This window comes from Columba livia, chromosome 1, assembly GCF_036013475.1.
Source record: "Columba livia isolate bColLiv1 breed racing homer chromosome 1, bColLiv1.pat.W.v2, whole genome shotgun sequence".
NCBI lineage: Eukaryota > Metazoa > Chordata > Aves > Columbiformes > Columbidae > Columba > Columba livia.
The window spans coordinates 149963167-149987948 of NC_088602.1; the positions used below are offsets into that span (position 1 = coordinate 149963167).

Below are 24782 nucleotides of genomic sequence, written 5' to 3' on the forward strand. Positions count from 1 at the left end.
GGCTCCTTTGTCTCATCTAAAAAACCCATGTAGTCTTAGCCCTGCCTGGCATTTCTGTGGGGTGAACCCGCTTGTCCACCCCACGCCACCATAAACACTCTGCTCCCCTCCAGCCATGAGTGTCCCCACAACACAGCAGGACACAGGCTTCCCCCAGAGGGAGGGCACACCGGGCTGCAGATGACGGCAGGCCAGCTGAAACAGGCACCTTTACCTGCCCTTTCTCCCTGTTTTCATGTCAACACATTGTGGGGCTGTTGGAGTCGGGGCTGTGCTGGCCGGTCCCCGACAGCCACCGCCCGCTGCTGCGGGTGTGTGCGGCCCCTCCTGCGGCTGGGACCGGACGGGTGGCCCAGGGCGAGTCGCGCTCTGCTCTGTGACCCCAGCACCCATCACTCTGGGCCTCGGTAAGCACAGGTCATGCTTGGAAAAACGCTCTGACTGCTCAGGGTTCAAAAGCAGCGTGGCCAGCAGGTCGAGGGAGGTGATTTTGCCCGTCTGCTCCGCTCTGGTGAGACCCCACCTGGAGTCTTGTGTCCAGCTCTGGAGGCCTCAGCACAGGAGAGACATGGACCTATTGGAGAGGGGCCAGAGGAGCCACAGAAATGATCAGAGGGCTGGAACAGCTCTGCTGAGGACAGGCTGAGAGAGTTGGGGTTGTTCAGCCTGGAGACAAGAAGCTTCCAGGGAGACCTTATTGAGGCCTTTCAGTACTGAAAAGGGGCCTATGAGAAAGATGGGGACAGACATTTTTAGCAGGGCCTGTTACAAGAGGACAAGGGGTAATGGTTTTAAATTAAAGGAGGGGAGATTCAGGCTAGACATGAGAAAGACATTTTTTACAATGAGAATGGTGAAACCCTGTCCCAGGTTGCCCAGAGAGGTGGTAGATGTCCCATCCCTGGGGACATTCAAGGCTGGGCTGGACGGGGCTCTGAGCAACCTGATCTAGTTGAAGATGTCCCTGCTCATGGCAGGGGGTTGCACTAGATGACCCTTGAAGGTCCCTTCCAATCCAAAATAATCTATGAAATCAGCCTATAGAATAATCTTCATCTCTGCCTCATTTCAGTGTCTAAGTCCTTTCATGCTAGTTGTCTTTTATTTGTGTTTTTATTTGAGCGCTTTGTTGCATCAAAACTAAAACTAGACTATTCACTGGGGAAAGGAATTCCACTTTCTCGCAGTTTCACTTCTCCCTCCTGAATTTCTCACCTATAATTCCTGCTGAAAGTTGATTTGGCAGTTAATTTTGCAAAAATAATTAGTACAAAGTGTTCTGTGCAACACATAATGTTTGAGGAGAAACAAAAAAAGACAAAACTGCTCTGCTATTGCATGGATGATTCAATTTGTAATGAAATGAAATTACTTTTAACTATTACCTAAATGATCTTTGTCAGCTTACAGGTAAATGTGCCCATTTCTAAGAGATGCTGAAAACTTTTTGCACAATAACATAATGTTTTTCTTTTACATTTTGCTTCCCAAAATGTGTTCCCTCTGTGGTTCAGAAAGGGCCTGCTCTGAATTATCCTGAAGCAGTGAAAAGGCTGTGCTTAGCTTCAGTGATTTTTGGAAAGGATTGGAAATGAAGGCTTTGCTTGATAAGTTCAGACACAATGGGAGCCCTATAAAATCATCTCCTGACACAGATTTGGATTTATTTCATTTCTTCTGTGTAATACGTTCATATTTCAGTGCTGTGACTGCCTGAAGAGCGATAAGACTCTCCAAAGCCTTCCCCGCGCTCGGTTTCCACGCATCGCAGGAACGCCTGTCTCCACGGGGTGACCTGGCACACCAGGCACGGCTGCAGCACCAGCAGAGACAGCCGCTTCCTTTCCTCGGGCTCCCGGTTCCAGGCAGTTCTCAAGGCAGGACTCCATTTAAAATTAGGTACTTCACCACCCCTCCCCTTGGAGAGTCTTCCGCAGTGTGTAGGGCTGCTGGTCCGCTTTTCCTGGTAGTTATGAAGGAGCCAATACCTACTGTTTGGTATATTTTGTGCCACAGAGAGCTTCACAGTTAAAGTTCTCTGCTGACCAAGGTGTTACCCTTGACCCAACACCACCAGGTGTGGCTCTCAGAAAGTTATTACCTTTATCACACTCATACACACTCATTCTGTCTATATATATTTTCTGTTTACATAGGCAACATGTTTATATTTTTAATTCCGAATGAAAGCTGATTGCTGCTGCAATCCTGTTTCATCCCAGCAGTGACCAGCATGACAGTAATTGAGCCATAGCACGATATTTAACTCAGGTCAAAACACACAACCCATGAGAGCACAGCAGAGCAGGTACATCACCTCTGGGCGATATCAGTGAAAAAAAAAATACCTTTGTCCCATATGATATTTGACATTGAGTTAACTACACCTCTACTCTCATCTCAGCCTACCTGAGGTGCTACTCTGCTTAGCTGCTGCAATAGGAGGGAGCTTTGGTGAAAGAGAGCTCAAAAATTGACATCATGTCATATGTAGCCACGCAAAACCTTCTGCATGGTGGAACTAGGCATCGAGTGATTATAGCTGAGATACAGATCCCAGAGCCACCTGCACCTGCATGAAACTGCCCCGTGCTGCTGAGAATGGTGACAGCATGGCTGGAGGGGTTGTATGTTTGGGGTCCCTCTGAGCCCTGCGTGTTGGCATGCTGAAGTTGATGATTAGTTGACAATTCCCAGTTACTGTTCCCAAGGGGTCTGTGCAGCCTTTGAGGTCATGATGCTAAATACCAAGCAGGGTTCTTGTTGGTCTGTGCTACTGGTGAGACCACAGGAGTAGATCTGTCTCCTACATTTGCTTCTTAGGTAGCAGAACCTCCAAGTGCAGCTCCAGAAAAGCCATCTGTTGGGAGGGCAGGTCTGTCTGTTAACAACCCAGGTGGCCTTTATAAAGCTTAAAAATCTTAAGGGCCTTTATAAACCCCTTGAAATGGCTTTTAAATGTGCAAAATCTTAACCCCGATTCCAATAATGTGTCTGTCAGGGAGGGGGCTATTTTGTTTGGTATCTTCATTGATATGAAAAATAGCCATCTAAGATAAAGCCCCTGTGAACAGGGGATTTGATTTTTAAAACTAGGCAAATGGGGGAAAAAAAATCAAAGTGACAAAGGTTTTACTCTTCAAATGAAAGAAGGGGAGAGGGGATCTGCTTTCCACCTCACAGAGGAAAGCAGCTCTAGCATTTCAAATAACTCCACTACAATGCCCTTTGTGTTTTCCGGTCCAAACTGGGGTTTGGTATTAGACAAATGTTGAGCCTGCTGGCCCTGCTGTGACCCCACACTGTCCCTCTGGAGACCCCAGGGAGGGAGCCCCAGACCAGCCAGCCAGGCGGTGTGGGGCTGCCTGAGAAGGGCTCCCTTCAGCTCGCCCAGGCTGGCGCCAACAATGAGCCCACTGACGGGGTGCCTCATCATCAGCCATCATTATCTCATCTTTAATAATAAGATTATTATAAAATAATGTTCTTACTTTCACATGCCAGAGGCAGGAAATAGGATATGCTTTCTGCTCCTCTCCTCTGCCAAGGAAAGGCAGGAGGGAAGGACAAGAGAGATGGCTTTATCCCCAGGCTCAGTGTTCGCTCACTCCTTGGCTAATGGGATAGAGTGGCCAGCATAGTGCGGCTTGCTTTGGCAATGAAACATGCGTTGGGGGCCCCTCCTGCTTCCCCCACCACAATAGCCTGTAGGGGAGTAGCTGAGTGTGACTGTGGGGATGAGTAAATGCAGAGTAAGTGCAAAAAATTGGGAAAAAATTCTTCACAGAACAGGTTATCAGGCATTTGAACAGACTGTCTGAGGAAGTGGTGGAGTTACCATCCTTGGATGTGTTTAAAAGGTGTTTAGACAGGATTCTTAGGGACATGGTTTAGTGCGAAAGTTAGGTTATGATTGGACTCAATGATCCTGAGGGTGTCTTCCAACCAAAATGATTCTATGATTCTAAAAAGAAGCAAATCCTGGTGTCATCAAATGAACACAACAGATTTGCTGGGGGAAGAATGTGCCGTGGGTGCAGAGGTGGGGAGTAACCTAGGAAGCTGTTTTATTTTGTTGTGTCAATATACATCAGCTGAGAACTGAATGATGACTCCTATTATTTAGCATTATAGCATGGGCTGGAAGGCAATGTCCTTCCTTTCCCACACCAGCTTCTCCATAGCCCAGCGTGGTGGACGTGTGGTTGACAATGACTTCACTTCTGCCTTACCAAGAGAAGTTCTGATTTCCCAGCAGCAAGTGCTGACTTTTATCAGCCTTTATCCTCTTTCTTTGGTAGCGCCAATGCAGAAAGCAGAGCTGATGGCTGGCAGTGGCCCGTACAGGAGGAGCACCGTGCAGCCAGAGTGCGTGGGAGGCCACAAAGCCCCATAGCCAGCTCAGCTTTGGGCTCACTGCTCAAGATTACCTTATAATTTTTAACACCTCCTGTTTGGGTTGCGTAGTTTGAGGCAGCTGGATTTCAGAAAGCAGTGGGAGCCCTCTCACATGAGCTGACCTCGCAAAGCTGGGCTGCTCTTCCTTGCTTTTGAATAGAAAGCTTCCGTGCTGGGAAAATCTCTGCTGTTACTCGCCTTTCGGCATCTTTAGCTTGGACAAGCTCTACCCTTCAGCTTGTCAGGTCAGGGTTACTGGGTACCTCTGAAAAAAGACGTTTGAGAAAGCATTTCTGTAAGGGGTACTTTTTAATTTACAAATATCCATGCATTTTAATTTTGAGCTTCTTTTGAGATAAAACTCCTTATGGGTGCTAGATTAGTGATCCAACCAGCCTTATTTACCAGGATGAAACACTGTCTCCTCTGACCTGTCTAAGCCATTGATTTTAAGAGTGTCCAAATTTCTCTCTGGAGCCCTTGCTTTAGCAGCTGAAGTGGAAGAAAGTCTATAAAACCACTTTTTCCCACAGAATTTGTTATTTCAAGGGGTGAGAATCAAGTTCCCTGTCAGCACTGCCCCAGGCTAATGCGCCTCTGCTGACTGAGCCCCTGCCCTGTTGTTGCTGTGAAGTTCTGCCCGTCCCGGCTGCAGGAGAATCATTAATCTCCCATTGTTTCCCTGCCCTTTCCTGGGCTCCCTTCAGTGAGGAAAAAACATTGAGAAGCAGCATAGGAGTTTTCCACCTCCCTGCCATCTGATCCTCTGTCCAGGGCTTGCAAATGAGTTTTTATGGGTTTACAGCTTTCTGCATGCAGGGAGTTGCAAAGGTTCTCGCTCGTTTTGGGGTGGCCGGGGCGGTGTGAGCTGGCATGTCCCGTCTGTTATTAGTCTCAACAAGCCGTGTGCTGCCGCAACACGGTTCACACTTGTTGCAGACCTGAGACAGGTTTTGCGACCGAGCCAGCAAGCGCTGGGTCCACGCGACCTGGGGGGTTATTTCGAGACAAAAAGGGTTTTCCTTTTCTCTGGTCCAGACCAGTTCTGACCTTAAAAGAAAAGGTTTGCTGTACTGTGTGCAAGACAGGAGAGTTGGCTGGGGCGCTTCGCTCACCGCCCTCCTTGCCCGGCGCGGTGCCTCCATCCACGCCAAAGCACAGCCCCGCTGTCACCGCCTGACGGGACTGCTGGCCAGCTGAAGGGACAGCTCGCCCCTGCCCTGGGGAGAGAGCCCACCGAACAGGAGCGCGCTGGCTGAGAGGTAAACCCCAGCAACAACCTCCAAAGCAACAGCACCAGATTTACCCTGCCCGAAACCTGGCGCGTTCGAATGCAGCGCAGTACTGCTGGAAAATAGAGAACGGGGATAGCGTGAGTGGCTTCTCAGTTAACTGTTGTTCTGCCAAAGCAAAAGAATTGGGGGCGTGGGAGGGTGTTGGTACAGGCATGGCTGGCAGCAGGTGCCTTTAGGCAACCCTTCTGTAGCTGCAGGAATAGATGAATGCTCTGCCTTCCTCGGAGCAGGGCTGGAAAGGGTTTCCTGGCTGGAAAGAGGTTTCTCTTTTTGTTTTTCATATTTCTCTCATTCAAAATCAAGATGAAAGTGAGCAACAGGGTTTTTTTCACTAACTGATTACTAAGTAAGAAGAGAATCCTGGTTTTGGATGGTTTGAGCAGTTTAACTAAGATATTTCCAAATATTTAATTTGAGTTTTGTTCTTTTAATTCTAAGGTTTTAACATTTTTTATGGAAGTTAACTGCAGCTTTAGAAATACAAACTGCTTTAAATTACAGTGTCTTCACACTTTTCAGTCTAAAGAAGATGGGACATTTTGATGATTATTTTAAGCTTTTTCAAAATCAGAGTTAGGGAGCTTTTTACTTTCTTGCATGAGTTGTGGGAGATTCTTGCAGCTTTTCTATGGGTTTTTTATTTATTTTGTGAAAAACATAGTTTGCTGAAAAATGTCCAACCAGCTTTAAAGATTATACCCTTACTCAACTCAATGGAGATGGTTCATATATTTTAAACAAGCTGCTCGTTATCACATATTATATTTTCAACATTTTAAATCATGTCATGAATGGGTACAGAGAGTAAGACAAGGAAAACTCAGGACAATTGAGCAGATACAAACAAGCGACTATGATGCTCCTGTTAAACAAGCCTTTAATGTCTTGCAAAGTGTTTCTCTCACATTTGAGGTAAATCTTTCATATGTTATAAAGAAAATTATTAGACTCCACATTAAAAAAAGGTGTTTCAAGACAAGGTTCATGGAGAGAGAGAGAGAGGGTTAAGTGCAATTGACTTCTCATCTCTGTCAACAAGTAGAAGTGAAGATATGAAGGGATTGTGTTTTGATATTTATAAAATGTAGGCTTGCTACAAAATCAGATGCATGCAAGAAGTGGATCTAATTGCTTCTTTTTCTCGGGGAAATAATTACGGCATTTGTGCATGCAAAACAGTTAATGTTGTGCAAGAACAACTAACGGCAATTTGTAAGTTCAGGTTACTCAAAGTAAATACTAAGCAGATGGACAGAAGGAAATTTTATGAAATGCATGATATTTTGTCTGTCTTGTTTTGAAAACAGTCCTTTATGAGGAGGAAATGATTTTTAAGTCTTGAAGTTTGTTTTAATTTGAATAAAATAGTCCTCTTCTTCCCATCCCCATATAACATGCTCCAGATGTGTTTGCAATGTGGTGTTCACACAACCAGTTAAAGTGATAAAAACCGGTCAGGCCTCTTTCATCCATGTAATTGCAAGATGAGATTAATGATTTTTCCTCTCTGTGTTGTGGAAGACAAAGACAAATTTAATCCTTCACAGGCATAACATCCAAATCCCAAATAAAGTGTCTGAAGCATCTTTGCCCAGCAGAGGACAAGGCAGGGTATTTGCTCATCATCTGTCCTAGGGGACCAGTGGGTCTCCTTTTCCCTGTTTCACACACATACCTTAGCATCCATCATCATACTGGTGGGATAAAACCTTACATGGGTCTGAGGAGGCTTTTAGAAGGTGAGGAAACCCTTTTGAAGGACATGATGGGTAGCAGTGGGTTAGCTTCCAGCATCTTGACTCACTGATCCCAATGTTTCCACAGTGCTTGACACCTTCTGCCTCTGCCAGCAAGGCCCTCACGGACGCCCAGGTTGGAGGAGGGCAGGCAAAATGTCCTCGGTCTTCCGGAGCGAGGAGATGAGCCTGATGCAGCTCTTCCTGCAAGTGGAGGCTGCCTACTGCTGCGTGGCTGAGCTTGGGGAGCTGGGTCTGGTCCAGTTCAGAGATGTGAGTAGGGCCCAGCCGGCACATTGAGCTGTGGGAGGTGTGCCCTGGGTTGTGCTTGTCCTTCCTGCAAAGTACGTGGGGAAGGTCCACCTGCAGGGTGGTCAAAAAGCCCGTAGAGAGAGTGAGACTTCCCCAAAGCTGATCTGAAAGCCAGTCACCATGCTGAGACCCAACCTGCTCCTGAGTCCCTTTCCAGTGCTCTGCACACTCTATGCACAACCTTAGGACGATTCCCTCCAACCCTGAGAAAGTGGAGTCTCTCCATGAGAGTCCATCTATGACTGACTCCTGCTGCCACAGGAAAGCTGGGTGGAAATGAGCCTGGTAAGGCCACAATATCCTTGGTCCTAAGGAAACATATGGTATTGTCCTGCCTCTAGGAGTCTGTAAGATGCAGCAGTGTTGGCCATCTGCACCAAAGGCGTTCAGTCTCTGCTGATGTTAAAACTGAGCACAGCAGCATACAGCCTCCAGCCTCAGGCTTGTTTTCCCTCCTGTTTTTAGCTGAATGTGAATGTGAGCAGCTTCCAGAGAAAGTTTGTGAAAGAAGTGAGAAGGTGCGAATCCTTGGAGAGGATCCTGCGTAAGTAAATGCCTATCAAATGCAATCGGCTTCCTGCCAACTGGTGGCATGGGATTTATTTCTTTGTTAAGTGCTCTCACACTGTGGAGCAGAATTAGTGGCAAAATGTTGATGTTTTCATCTGAGCCCCTGGAAATGTTTCGCATGTGTCAGCTAATGACTGCTTTGCCCCATATGGGCAATAAATTGCTGCTCCTGTTTTGAAAATGGTTAACTGAACTGAAAGGAGGAGAATTAGCTTATATGAAATCACAGGATAAATCTGGGGCTGGGCAGGAGGCTAATCTGGATAACCTGACTGTAACCCCCATGCACTAGCCCTTGGCGTACGCTTCCTGTGGCCAAAGACTTCAGCCTGGGGACAAAGCCTTACAACCCAAGCAGCGGAGCTCGTGGCACCTAGTGTCCCATGGACGTGTGTCCTGTGAGCTCTGCACTCGCCCCACCATGACACCAGTGCCCACCAGAGCCACTGTGACAGCACCTGCCATGGCTTGAGTGGAGAAGTGAAGCCTGAGCTTGCTGCATGCCTTGCTTGCTGCCCCAAGCAAGGAGGTGCCATGCTGCCTGCAGGCCGGAGGGCTGTCCAGGGCATGGGGGTGGGAGTGGCTACGACAAGTTAGGGAGAAACAGCATCCTCACGGAGAAAGCAGGGTGCTAGGCACTCAGTTCTTAATGGCTATTTATATACACTGGGATGATGGCACTTGTATATCACTGCCCCTTGTCAGATGTCCTGACAGGGGTTTTAGCAACTGCTGTTGACTGGGATGATGCTTCAGGGATGACCCTGTATAAAGATGTCTGTGTCCTTTCCTTGCAGGTTTTCTGGAAAATGAGGTGGAAGGCAATGTTGAGATAGTCGAACTAGAAAAGTACCCAGAGACGCCCCTGCCTCGGGAAATGATTGATCTGGAGGTACAGAATTTGGAGCAGGACAAGGAGAGAGGGAAGGGGATGTCCACTGGGTACCATGCTCGATACAGCCCTCCCCAGCAAAGAAGGACCCAGTGACTGAGACTGACACAGCTCTCCCTGCCTGGAAGGTGCTCCCCAGGTTGCTGCGTCGGCAGTTAGATTAAGGCTGGTCTTGTTGCATGTTCCTAAAGGAGCCCTGTCTTTTTAACATCCCCTGTGAAAGCTCTGATCCAACACATAGCTCCCACAAAACCCCCTTCTCGCCATCCTGTAGGTGAGAATAACAAGGTTTTTGGTGATTAAACAGGAGAGCTAATGTTAGAACTGACTACACTGCAGAAAAATCCCAGGGCTTTCTGTCCTGGTGGGAGTATGGTTGTGATACAGTAATGTTGTGGCCCGACACAAATATTTGTGTCTTGCTTTTGGAAATTAGATTTACAGACTGGGTCACTTTTAAATGCTGCACATGTAGGTGACTAGGAAGGAAAATTGTGCTCTCCAAGGGCTTCAGATTCATGTGCGAGGTGATTCCTTAGTGTGCTCCTGAGTCCACATCCTCACCTAATTTTTGGCTTATGGCTAATGAAACTAAGCTGATGGCCTTGTTGTAGGCTCCTTTTGTGGTCAACAGGCTGACAGACAGTCCACCTGGGGCTTGAGATGTCCCACGAGGAACCACAGAAGTGCTAAGACAGGCTGAGGCACCCACACCAGGCACTCACTCACCTGCCTGGCCTTAGGTCAGTTGAATTCGGTTTCTAATGCTAGAAGAGGGCAAAACACCCAGTAGGAACTGTGGCAATGGGAAAATGAGGTGTCAGCATTGATGTCTTAATGGACTCAGTGTTAATGAATGCACACATTGGATATTTCTTTATTTCCCCCTTGGAAAAAAAAAAACAATCATCTATTTTTTGAAATTTGGTATCAGCTTGGTAAAGGGCCACTGATCTGCTTCAGAGTTTTCCTGGATGTGCTTGGACCCTAAACAGGCAGTGCTGGAGAAACTTGGAGCTGAGCTGGTGGAAACCAACCATAACCAGCAAATGCTGAAGCAGAACTTCCTTGAACTGATGGAACTCAAACATCTTCTGAAGAAAACCCAGGACTTCTTTGAGGTGAGAGGCCTCTTTACTCTCCCAATAGAGATATGGAAGGTTCCTAAAAATACTGACATTTTCCTTCAGTATGTATTGCTGTTATTGATTTTTAATCAAAACCCAGCAGTCTTTTACCATAAGTCAGTAAGATACGTTTGCAGAAGCACTTCAGTCTCTTTGGAGCCTGCATTGTTCCATGAGTCCATGGGACTCAAGAACCCGGTTCCCAGGTCTCTTTGAAAATGGGTTTTATGCTCTTCAGTTGACAAGATATGGTTTACCTTTTTTTCCCCCTCTTTCATCTAAATCTCTGTGGAAAGCTACCTTTGGGGAAAAAAAGGTCAGGAGAAAAATGTGAAAGTAGTTTTCAAACTGGCAATGCTGAACAGTTTTTAAAATGAATGTTTTCCAGGCAGAAACGAATCTGCCAGATGATTTCTTCAGTGAAGACACCTCTGGACTGCTGGAGCTGAGAAGCACTCCTGCCCCTGCAGCTGCCAAGCTGGGGTGTGTATTGGTGACGGCCCTCAGTGTGGCCAGGCTTCCCATCTGCCCTGCCTCTCTGTGACACTACTACACTTCCTTCAGCTTCTTAGCAGAGGTTTTTTGCCAGCCTGTTCAGCGTAGTTGTTTAGTGAAGGTGAAAGCGTGACTGTCTTCTGAAGTTCTCATCAAAACTGTGGTCAGGTTATGGGTCAGTGGGACAAATGGACTTTTACTTCCAGTCTACCAATTCCAGTGAGCTTTTAGTAGGTATTGACTGGAAATTGTTATCTTATGACATCTTTCTGGTGGTTTCTGGACTCAGGCAGCTGGCTACCAGCTGGCTCCTCAGGGATGGCTGTCTAAGCACAGCGAAACGCCATGGGATTTGCTTCCACTGGACTTTGTTTGCAATAGAAAGTGGCACTAAAGTTGAGAGTTAGGGGAACAGAAACACTGCTGAGCATAATGCTGATGGTAATTCGGCAGCCAGTGTAGACTCAAACGGCTTTCCCTTGTGTTTACGTCAGCTCTGAGTGGTTAAACTCACTGATGGTGTTCTCCCAGACTGGGGTTTTTAGCTGCTTATGCTGGTATTTCTAAAGTCCAGTTCAAATCTGGTATGAGAAAAGCATATGCCTGCAGAGGGCTTTCTTTGGTGGATTTAGCAGCATGTTGTGGTGCCCTTCAAAGGTGCAGTCCGGTGCTTCCTGGGGAAAGAAAAATAGGAGGGAGTAAAGATGAACCACCACTAAAAAACTGCTGCCTGCTTGTGCGTGACATTAAGCATCTCTCTGTTCCTCCATTTCTAGCTAGAATTGTCTCTTCTCCTTTTCTTCTGTTGATCTGTGAAGGACTTAAAATGTTTTAAAGAAAGAACATGATGAAGTTAGTAGATTGAAGCTTGAGCAAGGAGGTCTTCCCTATGAGTGCCTACAGCAGCAGCAGAGCCCTGGCTATCACAGGCTAGAAAATAAGAGATTGTAAAATCATGTGTGTTACAGGTCCTAAAAGAGTTGGAATGGGCTTGTCATTTATTTATCTTTTAACTCTGCTCAGATTCACAGCAGGGGTAATAAAGAGGGAACGGATGTTACTCTTTGAGCGTTTGCTGTGGCGAGCCTGCAGGGGAAACATCTACCTGAAATACACTGAAATTGACACCCCCCTGGAGGACCCTGTGACAGTAAGTACACACGTGTTTTTGTTTCTTGCTTCTCCTTGTGCGTGTTTGCGACCTGCAGAAACCGAACTGGTGCCCTGGCTGTGCTGCATCGATGGCTGCCTCACCAAAGCTGGGTGTCTGAAGGCAGCCTGTAGAAGAAAGGTGGGGAAGTTTGAGGATGGGAGAGGTTTCAGGACATTGCTTTCCCCTTTTGCCTGTTATTGAGGTGGCTTCTTTTTCCTGCTTGGTCTAGGTGGATGTGAGCCCCAGCAGGGTGGCTGTGTTACAGGGACCACTGGGGAGGTGGGCTGTGGCTGTCCTCACCCTTGGCACGCCATGGAGTGTTGATTTCCCTTGGTGCCTCTGGGGTGAACCCTGTGACCCAGCAGAACCCCTGTCCCTGACTTCTCTGCTCCACATTGCTCTTTCCCCCATAAGCCAGTTCTGCTGCCTGCACATGGTCCCTGAAGTAGCATCTAGGGAAAACATTGCTGCTGAAAAACCGGGACTGGGGGAAAAGAACAATCCAGTGGAGACACTGATAAAAAAAACCTCTACGTTTTCTGCACCTGATTCTTCGCTCTAAATGTGTTAAATTCTGCTTGAACTGCATTGCAGAGAGAAGAGGTGAAGAAGAACATGTTCATTATCTTCTATCAAGGAGAGCAGCTGAAACAAAAAATCAAGAAGATTTGTGAAGGGTAAGGCAGGCTGCTGGGCAAACCAGCCATCTATAGAAATGTTTACCTATCAGCCCAGGCTGGCTGAGTTTGGAGCTAGAGATCAGATCTCAAGCTCTCCAGCTGTCAGCTCTGCCATGGAGCTCCTTTCCTCTCCTCAGCTCTGCTGCTCCTAATAATGAAAGATGTCCATCACCTTGGCACTTGGAAATTGAGATCCTAAATTTTCAAAAGTGACTCAGAAATCTTGGGAGCTTCAGTTGGTCTCCAGGTTTTTAACTTGGGACATTTTAAAGGGGATGTTTTTTTAAGAAGTACTCAGCATCCTTCCCCTGAAAATCAGGGGCCCTAAAGTAGGCACTGGGAATGTGGCAATACCCAACCTGCTCTCAAGACTTCCTCCATTTTACATTAAAAAGTTGATGTTGTAGTTTATTCAAACCTTTCCCAAGGCCTTTGGGCAATATCTGTAATCAGAGACAGAGCCCAGAAGAGAAATGAAAGCTTCATGCAGCCTGACTTGTTTCCACCCTGCTAAGCATCTTGAAAAGATAATTCAGGTTGAATATTTTGTTACTCTTTCATAACGCTGATGACTGATGGGCTTTGTTGCAGTGTAAATCAGATTTGATGAGGGGATCTGTCTGCTGTTACTGAATCCGTTTCAGGTACAACCCGGAGGCCAAGCGGGGCCAGCCAAGTGCCTGCAGGGTGCAGAAGGTCACGGGGAGGGGGTGAGCAATTGCTCCTACCTGACATGTGCACTCAGGGCAGGTCTTTCCTTACATCCTGCCTTTAATCAGAATAAAAGCAGGAAGACCATTCATCCAGCTGGGAGAAGTGACTTGGGTCCCATGAAGCGACAGACCCCTGGGGACTTGTCAGAAATTCCTGCATTAGAAATGGGGTCCTCCAAGATGCCTTCTAGAGGCAGTGGAGGGCAGTGCTCGTCATGAGAGCAATTCAGCCCTCCTGAGGTGGGCATCTCTCTATGAAGCAGTCAGGAGAGCATGGACAGCTGGAGGGAAGAGTCCCAGCTCTCAGCCTCCGATTTCTGATCCTGAACCTCAGAGATGGAGGGAGTTTTGCCATCTGCGCAGGATCAGACTGCTGCTGACAGAGGTCTCCAAGCTTTCAGTGAGCCCCTCTGGATTACGATTTCCTGCTTATTTCCAATTTCCTGCTTATTTCCTCTTTCCTGCTTATTTCCCATTTCCTTTGCCTGTTCAGTAGCCTTTTCCTCTGCACTCATGAGCAGTTGCTGCTGGTGAATGCTTCCCATTGCATTTTCCCCTGTGTCGATGGCCTTGCAAGTTGCCAAGCCATACATTTTGAATTGGCTGGGGTTGCCCAGAGTGCTGCAGGCACTTCATTTTGGAGTTGTTTCTTTTTCCCCTGCAGCACTGTAAATTCCCTGCAGTCAAAAGCCCAGTACATTTTTTGTGGGGGGGAGTAAAAGAACAGGCAATGTGATGCCTGTCAGAATTTTCATTATTGAACCCAGAATCATCCAAACTAGAGGCACGACCTTCTGCAGTTGGGGTGCAGCTTGGAGCATGGGGCCAGGCAGCACTGGAAGTGTGAGCAGATGTGCCACGATGTGCAATGAGCTAGTGGCATGGATGTGGTGGTAGGTTCATAGAAAAGAACTTAGACTGGTTTCTCTCAGCCTTTGTAACTGAAGTAAAACATACTTACCTGAGATAAATTTACAGGATGTCCTTTGCAGTGCTAGTGCATTGTTTTTTGTTTATTGCCAGCTAATCAGGCTGCACTTAAAATCATCCTTTCTGTCTTTTCTTCCTCTTTCTCAAATCTTGGCCTGGTCCATCTTCAAGGCAGGGTTAACTATACCTAAAAGCAGATGGCAGTGTCATTCCAGCCCCAGCAGGACATTTCGGCTTAGCACTAAGTCATCATTCATGACAAGTAAATATCCTGCAAAAAATCATGCTACTGGTATAAGCCAGTCTCCTGCAAGGCAGGCTAAGATTTGTTTGCTGAGCAGTGTGCCTCAGGTTACGCTTGTAGTCCCAGCTTGACTCTAATTGGTAACATTAGTCTGCCAATTTCATGAGCATTAAGTCCGTGCACAAATTTATTAGTGAAAGGTGTAGAGGGAGCAGGAAGGAGGAAAATGTAAGAATTTTTCTTTTCCTCCTTTTCTTGTGGCTGCCTCAGTGCTAATGTGAATACTAAACTGGGTTTATCAATATAAGGATTCCCTGCTGAATTCTCCTGGAGCTTTCAGAGATGTCTGTGCCATGAGGGCAAAGCTGATACTCAGTATGCAAAATGGCTGTTAAAAGATCAAAGCAACACTGCTGCAATAACGTTATTGGAAACAGGGGAACTGTACAGCATGGAGGAATAAGCTTTCAAGTTTGATTAAAAATCCTTATTAAAGATGAACTAAGAGTTGTGAAGAATAAGAAGATGGAAATAATTAGGTAGGGTGAATAACCTTTGGAAATGAATATCAGGTGTTGAGCGAGGAGAGATTCAATTCTGGAAAGGGAAGTTTAGCTGAAGAGCACGTGCTGTCATTACACACATCTCTGGGCTGATCGCTAGGAAACCACTCTGTGTTTTTTTCAGTTTACAACTGTCCTCACCTGTGTGTGTGCTGGAACTGATTTTGGAGAGCAGGTGGTGATATATTCTGTGCTCAGACAAAGCCAGGACATGATGCTTCTCTGTATACAGAGCATGCATGTTTTTGTCTCCTAAACAGGGATAGACCCCTATGACCCTGTTACATCTTCTTTTAATTCGTCTCACGTGCAGAAAGGCAGCTCTTCCGCAACCCTAACTCAGCATAACTCCATGGCAGGATGGTAGAATCTTGTTGCCTTAGGTGGGCAGAAGATCCCCATTCCATAAAGAGGAGTGATCTCTTCCTGCAGACCTATTGGGGCAATATTGGAGGATAACATTTACAATGCCCTTGAAGTGGCAGGGCTGGCACAAGAGCTAGACAGTACTGAACAAACCCAGTAGGAAAAAAATAGAGAGATCTCTGCTGATTTTAGTTGCTGCAGCACCTCAGCTCAGTCAAAGCTTGTAGGTGCAGAGCCTTGCAGCACTGCACCTTGTGACCTGCGAGGTCCCACTGGGAACTCCTTGTGCCTTCTCTTCATGCGTGAAGTATACTCTGGGACCTGTTTTGCAGGCAGGACAGGTAGCTTTGCACTTTTCAGAGAGACATGCAACTAATTTATTTCTAACGGTTGGTATTGGGTTCATATAGTGGCTTTACAACACTGTGGTGTGCTGTGCTAGTGTAAACAGCTTTAAACTAGTATGAACTGGCAGCCGTGATGGAGAAGGTCGTTGCATGCTATAGACGAAGCGTTGTACAACACCTGCATGGACATAAGACCTTCACTTACATATTAGAATCCCGCATTAGTCCTTATTACACCACACTGAACAAAACAGCTGGACCTCACAAATACAGCCTCGGGGGTAAATTTATAAAAGCATTTATACTGGCATGGCCACATCTAAGTGGACATAACAGATAACACTCTCATCCTTCCCTCACTCCCAAGCTGTCTAGCCGAACAGATGGACCAGAAGCCAAGAGCTGGCTGTGTGGTCATCCTCCTTTTGTTTTATCCTGGAAATACACTCGTGGGTGGTTTTCGTGGGTTTTGGGGCTTTCCACCCCCCTCCCCTCACAGGGTTATTTGCTTACACAGCCTGGAGCACCAAAGCTGTTTGCTGTGCAGCAGTAGCTTAGCCGATGCCCTCCCCCAGTGCCTGCGAGAGGGAAGTGCAGGGACAGGGACGTGGTATTTTCCAGCCTCAGTGCAAGAGGGCCATCTGTTGGCTACCGTGCTATCGGGGATGCCTTTGCCAGGGTGGTGGTGAGTTCTGGGGTTTTTTTGGTGACTCTTAGCAATTCGAGCGGCTTGTGGGCATAAGGGAGGTGCCTGCATATTAGTGCTGACCATTGTACAATATGACATACCTTGTAGTGCTGTGGGGTTTTTTTAGCTAGAATGGGTGAAGGGATCCTTTTTCTCATTAAGAGATATTAATAAATGTGCCTTTGTGGACCTTTCTGGGAGACTAGGCACACTTTTGTAATATGTAACAAGTGTATACTACCGGGTAAAGAATAAAGGCTTGTTTCCCTGCCTTTCATCTGGGAAGAGTCCAGTCAAATAAATGGTATTTCTCACTTTTCTCTTACTGAGACCAGATTTCGTACCACAGTCTATCCCTGTCCAGAGTCTGCCACTGAGCGACGAGAAATGCTTGATGGAGTCAACACGAGGATCGAGGATTTAAACACAGTAAGTGCCAGTGGCTTTACTGGGGTCTGAACCCTGCAAGTGAGACCTGCCCAGGTGTTTGTCCTGTCCGAAACCCTGTGGCCGTGGCCAGATCCCAAGCTTGAGACCTGGTTGTGCAGAGGTGGCTGGGGATGAAGCCACCAGCCCAGGAGTTGTCCCTCCACCAGTTGTGGAGGCCAGTGGCTGTGTTCTGCTCTGCTCATTTACACCCCACAGGAGCTGCCGAGGGACAGCCTTCCACGTGAGGGGCTCAAAACTACTTGCTGCTGTTGGCTGTGCAGAGGTTGGAGGTTTAGACCTTATGATATGAGGGAACAGGGTGGGATCTAAGGTCATCAGCAGGCTGCAAGTATTGTAAGCAAATTGCACATTGTCCAAAATGGTTTCATCTAGCTCTTACAGCATGGTTTCCATTGGCAGTTTGCAAAGTTGTTCAATCGCAAGTGTAGTTCAACTATACTAGGCTCAGAGAGGACTCTAAATATTCTTTATATTTAAATTAGATTCCCTTTACCAAGGAAATTGTGGGGTGCTTGTCACACTAGCACTGGAAAGCCAAGACTGCTGTTATAGAAGAGCAAGTCTCTAACCAATTTACCCCAACATTTAACACATGGTTGAAATTTATTATTTCAGTTGCTATGGGTGCTTGGTAGCTTGTATATCCATATACTGTATCAGCACACCTTTTGGAGGGACTCCTGCCTGTCACCTTTGTATTGTCACACATGACAGTCAGCATGTCCCAAGGAAGGAAGGAACAGATACCCTGTTTGCCTGAGGTGGCCCATCTTGCAGTTGACGTCCTTCTGTCACCCCCTCTGTGGATGCCTGTGACTGCCAAGCCTGCACGCAAGTCTGCTCCCAAACTGCCTTTCAGTCCTGAGCATCGTGGGCAGCTAGGCTTCTTCAGCACTTGTAGGCCACACAGGTTATCTTCCAAACGTGTTATCTCCTTCTCTTATGTAGCAGCACTGTGATGGCTACAGGATGCATGGAGGTCCCACCAGGGCCATGAGCTGTAGCTCCAATAGGGCAGGCACACTCATGCATGTGATGTACCCCAAGTTTGTGGCATGGAGATGCCTACAGGAGATGGCAGGTTTGGGGCACATGGTGAGATGTGAGCAGTCTGTAGGCTACTGGGTAATGAGACAATCCCACAGCGGAGTCACTTCTGATGGTCTCCTCTACAGTTACAGTGGCTCAGGGCCATGCAGGCAGAGTCCTTAGTGAACAGCATCGTGTACCTGGTGTCACATGTTGCTGTGTCCAGACCTGCACACACTGCCCTCCAGGACTGCCCACACATTTATATGAATCACTCCCTTTCTGCAACACTATTCCACCTGCCAAGTAACTGCTGAATAGACCATGCCACCTATCTCTTCCTATCTCTAGTGCTGCCTGTGCTGTGCTTACAGGTGATAACCCAAACCGAGTCCCACCGCCAGCGACTGCTGCATGAGGCAGCAGCGAGCTTGTGGTCCTGGAGGATCAAAGTGAAGAAAATGAAGGCCATCTACCACATGCTGAATTGCTGTAACATTGATGTCACCCAGCAATGCGTCATCGCAGAGATCTGGTTCCCAGTGGCTGATACTGGCCGGATAAAAAAAGCTCTCCGTCAGGGAATGGTAAGGACAAATATTTTGAGTCCTTGAAGCTCTCACCCAAACTGAATTGTTTATGTGTTGAGCATATGTTCAGATTTCTGTCTGTTACCATAATGCTGGGCTCCCTTTTCTATTTTAATTAAAGTTGAGGTTGTCACATGATCACTTGGCCGCGGGGAGTTTAAGGTCAGCATTAAATCTTAGCAGGTTTGTGATCGACCCACAGGACTCAGCAGTGCTGGCAGCTTTTTCTGAACAAATCAATAGCACAGTGTCATGGTTTAACCCCAGCTGGCAACTGAGCACCACACAGCTGCTCGCTCACTCTCCTCTGGTGGGTTAGGGGAGAAAATCAGAAGGGAAAAAGTGAGAAAACTCGTGGGTTGAGATAAAGACAGTTTAATAGGTAAATCAAAAGCCACAAACACAAGCAAAACAAAACAAGGAATTAATTCACCACTTCCCATGGGCAGGCAGGTGCTCAGCCATCTCCAGGAAAGCTGGGCTTCATCACACCTAATGATGACTTGGGAAGAATGCCATCACGTCAGCCATCTTCCCCTTTCTTCTTCCTCCAGCTTTTACACTGGGTATGACCCCATACAGTATGGAATATCCCTTTGGTCAGGTTGGGTCGGCTGTCCTGGTTGTGTCTCCTTGCAACCTTTTGTGCACTCTGATCCTACTCATCGGCAGGGCAGTATGAGGAGCCAAAAAATCCTTGACTGCATAGCAACAACTAAAACATCTGTGTGTTGTCAACATTACTCTCATACTAACTCCAAAACACAGCACTCTGTCAGCTACTATAAAGAAAATCAACCCTACCCCACTGAAAAGTAGGACACACAGAAAACGGAAAAACCTGGATATTAGAAAAAGGGTTGAGATACAACACTCTTGAGCCCAGCTTTCATGTTGCTGCCAGTGCATGTGTGGACACAGACCATGGTGCTTTGGGACTGATTCTTCTCTGCTGTCCACCCTGACGGTGTCTGTCCTTGTCACTGGGTTTGCAGGAGCGCAGTGGCTCTGCTATGACCCCTATCCTGACTGCTGTACACACCAAGATGGCACCACCCACTTTCAACAGGACCAACAAGTTCACGGCTGGATTTCAGAACATCGTGGATGCATACGGTGTGGGCAACTACAGAGAGATGAACCCAGGTGAGAAACACTCAACTACCTGCACCTGGCTTGCTAGAGCCAAAGTAAAGCCTTTGAGCTCCATCACTATCCTAAAATATGTGCTCATTGTTGATTTAGAAATCTGAATCATATTTTCTTCTGGTAAAATTGATATTGTTTGATAGATAGGCATGGCTTTTCTCAGGCAAAGAATTCAGCTGTTGGTCTTCAATGATTAATTGTGACAGGAATAATGAACTACGCAAACACGGGATGGGAACAAATGGTGAGCTGGCTGCTCTGAGGAAAGACCTAAGCTCATAAGGCAAATACAAGTTGAGTTTATAGTGTTGAGGCAAAAAAAAAGGCCTGAAGTACCTGAGAAAAGTGTGAAACAATTGGTAGCAAATCTCAAAGAGACCACTGAGAAATGAACAGAAACCTAAAAATGGGGGCCCATGGGAAAGGATTGCATGAACTCAGATTGTTGAGGCTGAGAAACATGATAACAAACTTCAAACACATTTTTCTGTTGCAAAACAGAATGCAATTGTCTACACATGGTGTTCATTATGGTGAGACATGAAATGAAGGCTAAAATTGCAAGAAAGATGCAGGTCATACAATTAGAAAATATTTCTGGTGATAAAGCCAGTTCTGCACTATATCTGACTCTCAGGTGAGTAGGGGAGGGATTGTGGACGCCTTTAAGGGTAGCAGCTGTGAAGAATGGTCTGATGGGGTGGACTGCTGCTCTGCTGACGCCTTTTTGTTTAGGAAGAGCTCAGCTTCTTGTCCTTTCCTTCCTGCAGCTCCATACACTATCATTACATTCCCCTTCTTGTTTGCGGTGATGTTTGGGGATTGTGGCCACGGCGCCATCATGCTGGGCTTTGCCCTCTGGATGGTCATTAACGAGAAAAACCTTCTGGCCCAGAAAAGCGCTAATGAGGTGAGTACCAGGGAGCTGGTGCACCCCATGAGCATAGGAAAAGGCTCATCATCTCCATTTGATAAAAGGGTCATCCAGCCTCCCAAAGGCTGAGTGCAGTTGCTTCGAAGATGCTCATGAGGCAGAGATTTGGCAAGAAATTCTACCTGCTTCTACACAGAGAAATCTGTGGGCCCAAGGGACGTGGAGTTTCCTGTGAATAATGGTATATACATAGATTGGTACAATCATGTCTCCTGTTGGCTGATGCCCACCATTTGGTGGGACTGCAGGTACTTTGATCACTGGCACTGGCTTCTCTCCCTGCAGATCTGGAACACCTTTTTCAGCGGGCGCTACCTGATCCTGCTCATGGGCATATTCTCCATGTACACTGGCTTCATCTACAATGACTGCTTCTCCAAATCATTCAACATCTTTGGCTCTTCATGGCGTATCAACCCCATGTTTAAAAATAGCACTTGGAAGTAAGTAGCTAAATGCAGGAAAGAACTGAAAACACACTGAATGGAGCATGTAGGCTTTGAAAGAAAGGCACAGCAACTGCCTGTGTGGGGAATGGAAGAACTCCCTGCTGTGGATGCAGTCATGAATGAATCAGAGGTTTTGTCTGACACACACAGACAAACTCACTATTGAAATGGAAATGCAGAGTCCCCAGGAACACGCCTATTTGTTCAGGATCTGATGTGCATAAAAATCTGCAGGTGTCCGGGACTGATGCATAGAGAATTATTCAGTGCCATTGTGTAGGAACCATTTATACACACACGTGCACACACACACACACACACAGGGTAACAGTTCACAGAAAGACTGGAGCTGGTGACAGATATCATGGGGTAGCCCTCAGCACATGTCACATAAATATACTGTAGGTTTATGCCATGAGATTAAGCTGCTAAAGTCAATTCCCTTTTCTCTTTTAGTAATGACGTACTTCATGACAATACAGTGCTGCAGTTGGATCCGGCAGTCCCCGGAGTCTACTCTGGAAATCCATATCCATTTGGAATAGATCCGGTAATTAAATTAAATTGCTGTAAGATAATTTGTATTTCAGTCCTGTTTCTGTCTATCAGGTACACCAGGAGTTCCCTGCTCTCTCTCCTGAAGCCATGCTATCTTCTTGCTCTTTGCCTGTTCTTTAGATAGTAGTTGTGATGCTTTTCTTTAGCAATCACAGATATACATTGCTGACAGTTTTGCACAGGCAGCAGCAAAATAGTAAGCAGGAAGGAACTGATTTCACTGGAGAGTGGTCTTGTGCTGCAGCCTCTGCTCTGTCACCAGGCTCCTGGACTCAAGTTTCCTTACTGTGTCCTATTTCCCTTTTCTTGCCATTGTTCTCTCTTTATCACATATTGAAATGCAGTTGGTAACATCAAACTTTCCTATTTCAATCTTCATATCAGCCGTATAACCTCTGTTCTTCTGGATGCACTGTCATTTCAGTTGCTCACACAAATAAAAAGTGGCTTCCCCTGGTTTGCAGAGAGGTTGACCTCGTAGGAAGTTTTTCACAAACCAGCCTCTAATGCTCTGCCCAGGACATAGGCAGCGCAGCTCAAGAAGTCACGACAGAGGAAGATTAATTTTCTGTACATTGCCCCAAACCATCCTAAATTTAGACTAACCCAGGCTAGCCTCTCTTCCACCCTGGCTGCGGCTTGCTCCAGGGTCTGGGGCCCCTGGCTGGGAGGGAGGAATTAGCTGAACCAGTGCTGTCAGGGAAGGGGTGGGCTGGAAAGCATCAGCCCCCTTGTGACTCTCTCTGTGGAAACTACCTATGTCAGCTGCCCAGAAGGGTGGAAGGCTCTTTGCATTTTGCAAGTCCTGGCAGGATGGCTGAGGTATATCTTGGAAGAAAAAGTCACCTTGAACCGAGAAGGCTAGGCAGGCTCTTCCATAGCCATAGAAGAGGCAAAGCATCTTGAACAAAGTCACATAAGCTAATGTTTTGCCTTCCAAATAATCTCATTTTCCCTTCTTTCTGTGCAGATACTATACTTAATATCTGAAAAGATGTATCTACTTACCATCTTTGGGGTCAGAAGACTTTGGGATCTAGGAAGGTTTAGATGAAAAGAGAAGGAACCCTGGAGCTCTGTAGCATAAAAAGGGCAGGACTGAGAAGAAGTATATGGTTACTGTCTTAACACAACTGAAAAGCTACTGCAGAGAGGCAGGAGATGATCTGATCTCCATGACCAAAGAGCTGGAGTGAGCTGGATTTTTGTTCAAACAAAAAGTTTTAATATGCTCTGCCCTTGGTACTTCTCTGATGAAGGTGGAACAAATTTCTGTGTTGGCACAAGGGATTTTCCCATGTCTTTCCACCTGTGCTAAAGGAGATGACTCGGCCTGGGGGCAAGGAATGACACTGAAAATGTCTAGGTTTTCCTGCCATCCTTTGCATCAGTTCTGGAGGACTGAAGAAAAGTCAGTGCATCATTTTAAGTTCCTGTTGTTTCCTCTGTTAAATGAGAGCAATACTTTATACCTTATAGATGAGAAGCTTGGCAGAGTGAAAAGTATTATAAGGAACATCTATATTTCTGTTACTTGTTATGTTCTTACTAGAACAGGTAGAAGTAATTTGATGGCATCAAAGCAACAACTTCCACAAATCTGTTATTGAGCACACACATGAAAACCTTCTTCTTCTGTCTCTGCTTCTTTCCTCAAAGATCTGGAACATTGCATCAAACAAGCTGACTTTCCTGAACTCCTACAAAATGAAGATGTCGGTTGTCGTAGGGATTGTGCACATGATTTTTGGGGTGATACTCAGTCTCTTCAACCACATGTAAGTATGTTTTGCCAAGCCCGTTGCTGCAGCACACAAGTCCTCATCTGTAGTGTCCTTCATTCAGAAAAATCCTTGTATCTTAGACCGATTACGTGAACTTTGCCTTTTCTCCAAGGTGAGTAGAAATGCCCCATACATTGACTGGTTCACACCACTGATGGTACAGAGTGCTGAGTCTGAAGACCAGATTGATACCCATTGCGTTGCAGACATTCTCTTGTATAAGCCTTCTTTTTCTTTTTCTCTCTTATGTTCTTGATTCTGCAGAAATGCTGAAGTACACTAAATTAAAAATATATAGCACCTCCCACTATTGATAACTTTTGTCTTGAAAGACAAACTCTTCTGCACTAATCCAAAGCACACAGAAATCTTGGACAATTTCTGTGTGTGTGCTTCACCTGACTAGTGGGCCTTTGGTCAGGATCTGTGGGTGTGCATCTCTATAACTCTCCCTCTGTATTTTGCAACACAAAATCAGAAATGGTGTTAGAGTGGAGAGGCTGAAACTACTGTCTTGAGAGACTCTTCAAATCTGGAAGGAGTGTAGTGACAGTACAGAAAGTGTTTGCAGATGACAGAGCCCCTACAGAACTGATTCTGACCTTCCTTAGCATGTAATGCCTAACTTTGTAAATCAGCCATTTCTGAAAATTGGCTTTTATTTCAATGTAGTAATTTTTTGAGATACTGGTGGCTCACGTACAAAAACCTGAAGAGAGTCAGGATGACAAAACTTTTGTATCTACATAATGGCTTTCATTGCTAAAGACTGCAATTACAGAATTCTTTCTTGGCTAGTGATATTTGTATATTTCTTCTATTATTTTGCAAACTCCAAGTAGTGTACAGTACTACCATACTTGGGTCCAACTTTAAGTTAATACCTAGTGTATTAATTGTAGTTATTTTTCCTGTTTCTTTCCAGATACTTCAAGAAATACATAAACATTGTCCTTCAGTTCATTCCAGAGATGATTTTTATTATCTCTCTTTTTGGTTACCTGGTCTTCATGATTATTTTCAAATGGTGTCATTTTGATGTCTACTCGTCCCAGAGTGCACCAAGCATCCTCATCCACTTCATCAATATGTTTCTGTTCAATTACAGTGACACTTCAAATGCTCCATTATATCTGCATCAGGTATGGATCAAGCAGCTTAAATCCACTGTATCTGGTTTTGGATTCACAGTGGGTGTTGTGGACGGTGGGCATAAATATGGGAAACAGGCTCAGAAACTCAATCACAAGTGCCAGTCACATAAGAGAAGTTTGTTCTTCTGGCATTTGTGGTGGCAGGTAGGACAGAGAAGCTATCAATCAGTGATGCA

The 24782-nt window shown here is 46.1% G+C and overlaps 1 protein-coding gene across 3 annotated transcripts in view; it reads left to right on the forward strand.

The window, feature by feature from the left end:
- Positions 1–298: 298 nt before the first annotated feature.
- The window catches only part of ATP6V0A4 (ATPase H+ transporting V0 subunit a4), a 32717-nt gene continuing 8233 nt past the window's right edge, over positions 299–24782 (forward strand). Inside the window, exons 1-17 of one of the 3 annotated variants that reach the window (XM_021284637.2) lie at positions 299–407; positions 1702–1899; positions 7518–7702; positions 8207–8285; positions 9109–9203; positions 10199–10324; positions 10719–10813; positions 11849–11975; positions 12573–12655; positions 16845–16938; positions 18363–18575; positions 19574–19724; positions 20498–20637; positions 20947–21104; positions 21567–21660; positions 23328–23446; positions 24378–24594. In XM_021284637.2, the coding sequence (XP_021140312.1) occupies positions 7586–7702; positions 8207–8285; positions 9109–9203; positions 10199–10324; positions 10719–10813; positions 11849–11975; positions 12573–12655; positions 16845–16938; positions 18363–18575; positions 19574–19724; positions 20498–20637; positions 20947–21104; positions 21567–21660; positions 23328–23446; positions 24378–24594 (1908 nt within the window). In that variant the 5' untranslated portion in view covers positions 299–407; positions 1702–1899; positions 7518–7585. Of the gene's footprint in view, positions 408–1701; positions 1900–5128; positions 5771–7517; positions 7703–8206; positions 8286–9108; positions 9204–10198; positions 10325–10718; positions 10814–11848; positions 11976–12572; positions 12656–16844; positions 16939–18362; positions 18576–19573; positions 19725–20497; positions 20638–20946; positions 21105–21566; positions 21661–23327; positions 23447–24377; positions 24595–24782 lie in introns of those variants that run through there. The other 2 variants (XM_065038081.1, XM_005500269.3) reach the window with 2 other exon arrangements.